This window comes from Sinocyclocheilus anshuiensis, unplaced genomic scaffold, assembly GCF_001515605.1.
Source record: "Sinocyclocheilus anshuiensis isolate Anshui unplaced genomic scaffold, SAMN03320099.WGS_v1.1 scaffold305, whole genome shotgun sequence".
NCBI lineage: Eukaryota > Metazoa > Chordata > Actinopteri > Cypriniformes > Cyprinidae > Sinocyclocheilus > Sinocyclocheilus anshuiensis.
Genome location: NW_015540850.1, coordinates 514,049 through 522,284, shown reverse-complemented (window position 1 = coordinate 522,284; position 8,236 = coordinate 514,049). Strand labels below are relative to the sequence as shown.

At 37.7% G+C, this 8,236-nt stretch overlaps 1 protein-coding gene and 1 pseudogene across 1 annotated transcript; one reads left to right on the top strand and one right to left on the bottom strand.

The window, feature by feature from the left end:
• The window catches only part of LOC107687721 (transcriptional repressor p66-alpha-like), a 35,794-nt pseudogene extending 29,834 nt beyond the window's left edge, over nt 1–5,960 (top strand).
• A 1,085-nt stretch (nt 5,961–7,045) lies between these two features.
• Nucleotides 7,046–7,861, bottom strand: tssk6 (testis-specific serine kinase 6). Its single transcript, XM_016485185.1, has one exon. The coding sequence runs from the start codon at nt 7,859–7,861 to the stop codon at nt 7,046–7,048; it is 816 nt and encodes a 271-aa protein (XP_016340671.1).
• Nucleotides 7,862–8,236: the final 375 nt, after the last annotated feature.

Genomic DNA, 8,236 nt, shown 5'->3' with positions numbered 1-8,236 from the left:
GTTTTTGCATTCGAATATGGATTTTTATTTTAAATTCGACGAATATTCGAAATTCAAATTTTTTTTTGACAGCCCTAATCAGCATATATACCGTCATAATATTTATCTCATTCTTATTAACTAAGAACAGTAGCTGTATTATGCATATTTTATTATTATATAATTAATTTATATTATATAGGTGTAGTATTTTTATATGCAAGTATGACCATTTTTGTATATATTTATAATATATTTATATTTAATATATTTGTAGTAAGTAATATTACTATTGTGTTTAAGTAATTAGTTGTAGTTGCTATATCATACGTAATATACATTTTTTTATAATTAACATAAAATTAAATATAGTTTGTGAAGTAGGCGATGAACAAAAGGTTTTATTTAAAAAAAAAAAAAAATTGTAATATGAAAGATATATTACATATCACATTTGTCTTTGTCTTGATAAACTGATAAATAGAAGCTGTTATGAACTCACATGATGTTTTTCCTTGTCCAGGCCTCTTCCACCGGTTTGAAGAGCTCTCAGTCTGGTCTGGGCAGCAGCACCTCTGTCAGTGCCAATGAGTCTCCTGCCAGCCGACGGGCCGCCGCCAAGCTTGCGTTACGGAAACAGCTGGAGAAAACCCTCCTTGAGATACCACCACCTAAACCTCCAGCACCAGAGCTCAATTTCCTGCCCTCGGCAGCTAATAATGAGTTCATCTACCTGGTGGGGCTGGAAATGGTGGTCCAGAACCTGCTAGATACACTGGCTAAAAGTGGGTACACCCTAATTGTGCGTATTTACGACATCTAACACTATACCATGCTAACATCACTTGCTTTCTTTCCAGGTAAGCATCCGCAGACAGAGTCTGCATCTACCCCGACACCCAAGGAGCCCTTCACTTGCGCCCAGTGCCAGACGGACTTCACCTCTCGCTGGAGGCAGGAGAAGAGCAGTGGCTCCATCCTCTGTGAGCAGTGCATGAGCTCCAACCAGAAGAAGGCCCTGAAGGCTGAGCACACCAGCCGCCTGAAGGCCGCCTTCGTCAAAGCCCTGCAGCAGGAGCAAGAGATCGAGCAGCGCATCCTGCAGCAGGCTGCCTCATCTGTCTCCAAGACCACCACCACCTCATCTTCTTCCTCCTCATCCTCGCCGGTGATTAAATCCGATCACGTGCTGGTGTCACCACAGTATAAGCAGGTGAGCACGTCGCTGACTCAGCAGACCAACAGGGGAACGTCGGTCGGTCGATACCACACCACCACCATCAAGCAGGTAATGGACACTCCTGTCTTGGTTGCTTTTGTCCCAAACATGGTGTTTTCTGACTTTAGCATGTTTTTCTCCTCAGACTCCAGGCCAGCTGTCCCGTAGCGTACAGCAGGCAGTGAGTGCGGGCGCACGCAGGGTGAGCCACAGCTTCTCCACTTCCTCCCAGCTCCAGAACGCCGTCAAGGCCGCCGCGCTGGTCAGCAGGCCAGGTAAGCATGTCGTGAGGGCAGGGGAAAAGGGCACCAGCAGCAGAAACCCCACCACCAATACCTGGAGGAAACAGAACAGCGGCACCGCAGGTAGATGATGCCTACTTAACAAAAAAAAAAAGTCTGCCCCTTTCCTGTCTCTTCATTTCCTGTATCTGTACATGTTTTTTTTTTGTGTATTTATTGAGCTGATTGACTGCAAAGGGCTAACATGCAAAAATGAGGCAAAAGTGCTCCTGTTAACGTGTGCTACAGATTTTTCTAAACACATCAACAAAAACCCTGTATAATTCATTTTTAAAAGTTAGTTGAGACTGAGTTTTGGTCTGTTCCAGCCCCGGGTTTCCCAGTTTTCCAGAAAATTATGAGAAAAAAATAGTTTGTGTTTACTCTCTATATATTTTTGTTTTATTTCTTTAAACACAGGTTGTCGGAGATTTTTATTTATGAATGGAATGGTACACAATTTTAACAATTTACATCCATTCAATGATAAATAAATGTCCTTGATTTAGGGATGCACCGAAATTTCAGCCGCCGAAAATGGCATTTTCGGTTTTTGGCTGAAAGAGAAAAATGGACGAAAATGTCACGCCGCATCGCCCAGCAGTGTTCAGCGCGCAGGTTTCACTCTTCTTCTAGCAGCTCAATATTCCGCTCTATGATTGTACGTTCTGCTCACGTTCCGTTCATGCTCACCGGAAAAGCAAGGTCCGCTCAAATAACACGCTGACAGGAAATTTCTATGTAGTATATTTGTTTCTGTTTGCAATAGCGCTACTGTTCTCTAACATGCTGTAGTACAGCTGTACTGGGCAACGCTGGTAAAATGGAGCTAACTTCTAGTTCACTGATCTGCTCCACGCTCTGCTCACATGCTCTGATATTAATAGCGTTGTAAGATTACACATTATTTGGATAATTAGTCAAATAAAAAGTTATATCTGATTCTGTTGCATAGAACTGAATAAAAATAATATTGATATTTAATATTAATATATTTCTGTCTAATTTTATTGTTACTTTCAATATATGTGTGGTTATTTTATTGGCTTTTGTTTTTTTTTTTATTCAGTATCATTAAAATTGCGTTAAATTAAAAAGTCTTATGAAATTACTTTATATTATTTAATAAATTAATAAATAATTATTACAAAGCAGTTTTGGTTTTCAGCCCAGAATTTTCATTTTGGTTCATCCCATTTTAGGTACGTAAGAAATCGACAATTTATGTTGACAATTATGTTGTCAACCCTGTTATCATTACAACTGTTGAATATCAAAATTCTATACTATTTGATTAATCAAAAACAGTCATATGTCATCATCCTTTCAACTATTATTGAACAAGTACAAGAACAAGCTGTTTATCACTTTATCTTATATTATTAGGTGGATCAGAATGGGATCATCTTAAATTACCAACCCTGTTACCTAATTACACTATTATTAAAATTCTGTACTGTTCCAGTCATACAACTTGTCATGGACAAGTAAATATCTCTAATTAAATACAAATACATCTTTTTTTTTTTTTAAATACTCATTACTATCATACATTACAATAGGTATTTAAGAGGTGGTCAGTCTTAAATTGTCAACCCTGTTATCATCATAATTGTTGATTTATTCAAATGTAGTACTATTCAATTAATCAAAAACCATCACAGGAGATCATCCTTTTCACTCTTCATGAACAAATTAAAGCCTCTTTTCTTTTTATCACTAATTGTCAACCCTGTTACCATTATAACTAATTAAACTAATTAAAATTCTATACTATATACCAGTGGTTCCCAACCCTGGTCCTGGAGGCACCCCCCATAATGACTGATTTAGGTCATCGGCTCATTAGTAGAGACTCCAAGACCTGAAATTGGTGTGTCAGAGAAAGGAGACATGCAACATGTGCAGTGTTGGGATGCCTCCAGGACCAGGGTTGGGAACCACTGCTATATACTATTCTATATACTATATACTATTCTATACTATATAAGTCAATTAACCAAAAACTGTTATGACATCATCTTGTCAACTCTTCATGGACATGTAAATATTTCCTCTTTTTTTTTTTAAATCACTTTTTCTTTCATTCTTAGATGTGTAAGAAGTGAACAATTATAAATGATTAAAATTTGTTCGTATTCTATTACTTAAAACTGTCATATGACAATCCTTTCTACTTATCAAAGATAAGTAAATATTTATTTTCTGTAATAAAAGATATTTACTTGCATAAGCAATAATAAAAGGACACATTTAATTTATAATTTGTCTTAAAAATAAATAAATAATAATAATCGTGAATCGAATCGAATCGTGAAATCAAAATCGTGAATCGAATCGTGAGTTGAGTGAATCGTTACATCCCTAATTATTAGGCATGTCAGAAGCAGAAAATCTTAAAATCTTCCACTCTGTTGTCATGATTTTGTCATAGTAAACAACAGATTTTTTTAAAATGGGTATTTGTAAAAAAAAAAAAAAAAAAAAATCTGCATTATTTTTTTTCTTAAAACACCATGTAGTGTCATGACTATTGCCATAAGGCTAGTAATTGTTGGTGAAGTATCAAATTGTCAACCCTGTTACTTTGCAACCTTGTTTTTGAAGTCACAGTTAATTTAGCTTGAAATGTAGGGTAGGCTAATAACACTTCAGATCTTTTAGAAATGTACTTGGTCATTCTTTCAAAATCGGCAATTCTCCCCCGACAGGTGTCACCATGGCTTATGTCAACCCCAGTCTGTCTGTGCACAGGACAACATCTCCGGTGGACCGTCAGCGAGAGTACCTCTTGGACATGATCCCTTCCCGCTCCATTTCCCAAACGGCAAACACATGGAAATAACGCCCTGATTAAATCACTCTCAAATTTCTCAGAATTATAATCCTGTCTTTTTGGACATTCGGTCGGTTATCAGTATCAGACAACCAGCCGTTAAGCAATAATAAAAATTTAAAAATTATTATATTTTCTCTCTATTTCCCCTTTGTTCCGAGACCCTTAGTTGTACAGTCTAAGGTAAGACCCCATAGGCCAACAAGTGTCATAGAGGAGAACTGTACCGGGATCAGTGATCAAGGAGACCAAGGACCTTTTCTACAGGCCTTTGTATCTATCTACTGAATCCCTCCATTACCCAATGGGCTTTAGTGGTCTAATAGACATCACCCACAACTCCCAATTCACGGCCCTCCAGGTGGAGTAATTGCTCCATTAACGTTTCTAGAGGCTCATGGACACTTTTTCCCACACGAAGTGGAGGACACGGGACCGTAGAGTTCCTGCGTGATGCCAGGGATTGTTTTACGACCTTTTTGTGGACCATCTACACAGCTTTAGCTACGTTTTCCGACCCACAGCATCTCTTGAACAGATATGGGAGAGTGTTTGTGTATTTGATGTCAATACATTGCTTTTTTTGTTTTTTTAGCTTCACTGTGGACTCATTCCACCCTTTTCAAAATGGCCTTTTTTAAAGGCTAGAAGTTTAAGGAATTATACTGTTGAGGTGGTTATACATCTGCTGGTGTAGTGTGTATTTTTGAATACTTTGGGTTTTCTTTTTTTCTTTGTAAGCTTATAAAAGACATTTATCCAAGAATTGTGCATCAGGGATGGTTACAGAGATGGACGTAACTAACAAAAAGCAGCAGTCGCAACAGGACTACTACTAGACCTTCATGTTTGAACGATTTGTTTAACAGATGAGCCTGACGGTAGCTTTTTTTTTTTGCAGAAACAAATGATATGTTACGCTTTTTGTTACCGTTGTGATGTGCGCCCCCATAGGCTCTCTTGTAACAGCATCTAGGTAATATTTGGATGTTGTGTTATTTATAAATGTCACTTTAGATGAAGGATATCCCATTAGCTCCTTCCCAAATAGTTTCAAAGCCTTGTGAATTTAAGATTGGACTGTATTTAGGATGTTTAAATGCAAATTTTTTGTCTAATGCGCAGTTCATTCATGTCCTGTCTACCATTTTAGATCCTGTTGGAAGTCGTGCCGCTTAAGTCACGGCTTAATCTTTCCTTAAAGGAAATGTTTGGGTTGAAAGCATTACTGCTTATTGAATGTAGCACACACTCTTAGCTAAACTGAGTCCTACCTGTTAGGTGGTGGTCATGTTATTTTTACCATTACTCTTATTTTCCTTTCATCTGATTTGATTTGCTAGCAGTACGCTTGGTATTTTAGCTAAACATTTATGTATGTTATATAAGACAGCTCGGGTCCTTTGTCATCGCAGTCCATGAACACATCGAGTCAGTTCTGCTTCAGTCAATTTGTTTTCCCTTTTCTCGAGATGATCCGTTTAGTGATCTTGAATGCCTGTGGAGCATTTTGAACACAGAGGCCCCCCGTTTCTGATTGCTGTTCTGACTACTGCCTGCTGCTGACAACTAACACCATTCCATTTCCCTCTGAGATGCTGCCGTCGTTTATTGTGGAGCATCTCTTTTAAGAATTGTAAAAAAATTAAAACAAAAAAAAAAACGTTTTTTTTTCCATCTGTTTCTGCTCTATCAGTTAATAATTATAATAAAAACTCATTTTAACCTGTTTTGTCTGGTGTGTGGGTGTATTTTGAGTGTGAATGTTTTTTTTTGTTTTTTTTTCAAACTGGGATCTACTTTGAATAAATTTAATAAACTTTCGAGTGTTTGGAGTGTGAAATGGCCTTTGGTCAGGGTGGACAACATATTAATTTGATATGAATGAAAATGAGGATGTGAGGGGTATAGAAATGGGCTTTTAAGGAACAAAATAAAAATCGCAATATTCTCATGATGTTCCAAATCTGATTGAAATTCATTTTTAATATTCATGCACCTGTAGCCATGCAAATGCATAATTACCAACAAGATCCAAGTTACGAAGACGCCATGAAAGTCATCTACTTTCATGTCATAAAGAAAAAAGTTTTCAAAAATATCTTATGGGTTTAGAACAACGTGTATTGTCTGTTAAAATTTATCTATGGTTCTCAATTTTTATCCCCACTTGAAGTCCCCACATTGTAAGTTTACATTTTTGTTTTTATTAACAGAACCAAGGAATATTAATATTAAAATAATGAATAACAATTTTTTTTGTTTTCAGCATTTAAATTGTTATAGCTAGTATTTTAAGTTTAAGTTTCTATAAAAAATTGAATTAAATAAATTACACTTTAACTGGTAACTATTAAGTATATGTATACAATATAGGAATGAATATTGAAGTAAATAAAAATGCAAAATAAGTAGCAATTTTGTATACATCTTAATTGCTGCAGATAAAATTGTATTACATTGCTCTTCGGCCACCTTGCTCTGAAGATAGCTGTATCACCATGGGCCATTACAAAGACCCACATCGGTCAACCACTACTTTGAGTAATTTATTTTATAGTTTCTCCATTAATCTATTGCTATTCTGCCTCGGACTGTTCTCCCAAAACTGATAATTTTCCTCAGTCGTGACGAATTCAAATATTAGGACTATCCAAACTCTCCCAGCTGAATGGATTTGTAACACTGTTTCTTTGCATTTGCACACTTTGTTTTATTAGCTTGTGTGCTTTAGCTTTTTCCCTTCTGCATCCACGGATGTTCTGCCACCTGCTGAATGGTTGGACGTGTGGAAGGATTGAACTGGAGCAGAGTACGGATGAAGACTTGGCATGGTTCCTGAACACCAGCATCGTCCGAAAAAACCAAAGACTTGCGTTGAAGACGGTGAAGTCGCCTCAAGTTGGTATCATCATATGGCATCGATCCAGTCACCATGACGTATAGAATCACCCCGAGGCTCCATACATCATACTTCTTTGGGTCATACGGCGTTCCCATGATGACTTCTGGTGGAGTGTAGGCTGCAGAACCACAGAAGGTCTGACTGAGCTCTGAAGGGTCTTGAACACAGCGGGCGAAACCGAAGTCTGTGATCTTAACTTGTTCTTCGGCTGTCAGCAGTATGTTTTCGCACTTGAGGTCCCGATGGATGATGTCCATCTGGTGGAGGTAGTTGATGGCACTGAACATCTGAGAGAACAAGTTTTTGCTTTGGTCTTCTGGGATGCGTTTCACTTCATGTATCTTTTGAAGGAGATCTTTTGCTGCAGCTTCCATCACAATACAAAGTCGTTTACCAGCCACCTCAATTAACTCATGCATTTGCACAATGTGCTCGTGATTCACTCGTCTCAAAATCGCCAGTTCCCTTGGGAGAAACTTCTGGACGAAATCCTTAGGGGCCTTTACGCGGTCCACAATTTTGATGGCCACGTTACAGTGGTGTTTCTGCGAAGTGGCGAGCTTGACTTGGGAAAAACTGCCTTCACCAATCTCGGCTATGAACTTGTAGCCCATGCCTTTCAAAACGTTATTAACAGACATTGTTTTAAATCTCAAAAGAGTTTACAACAGCTGCATGAATACTTTGGGCTTGGTCTCGAGCTTGGATCACGTTCCTCACCTTTGCTGCAAAGTATTTTGAAACAGGCATTTGAATTCTACCACATTCTGAGAGATATCGGCATTCTAATTTATGATGTCATAATAGAACATATACAAAATGGAGTCCCAGGGACAACTTATGGACACGTACCAGGTACCAAGAAGAAACAGTCAGCCCTCTGATTTTTATTTGTACCCCATTAAATCCACATTAATGCCTAATTTAAATTAAATTAATTTAGCATTTTGTTAATTTTAAGAAGACTTGACTGATTGTTGAGAACTTATTGTATACGTAAAAGGTGCTTAAACAAG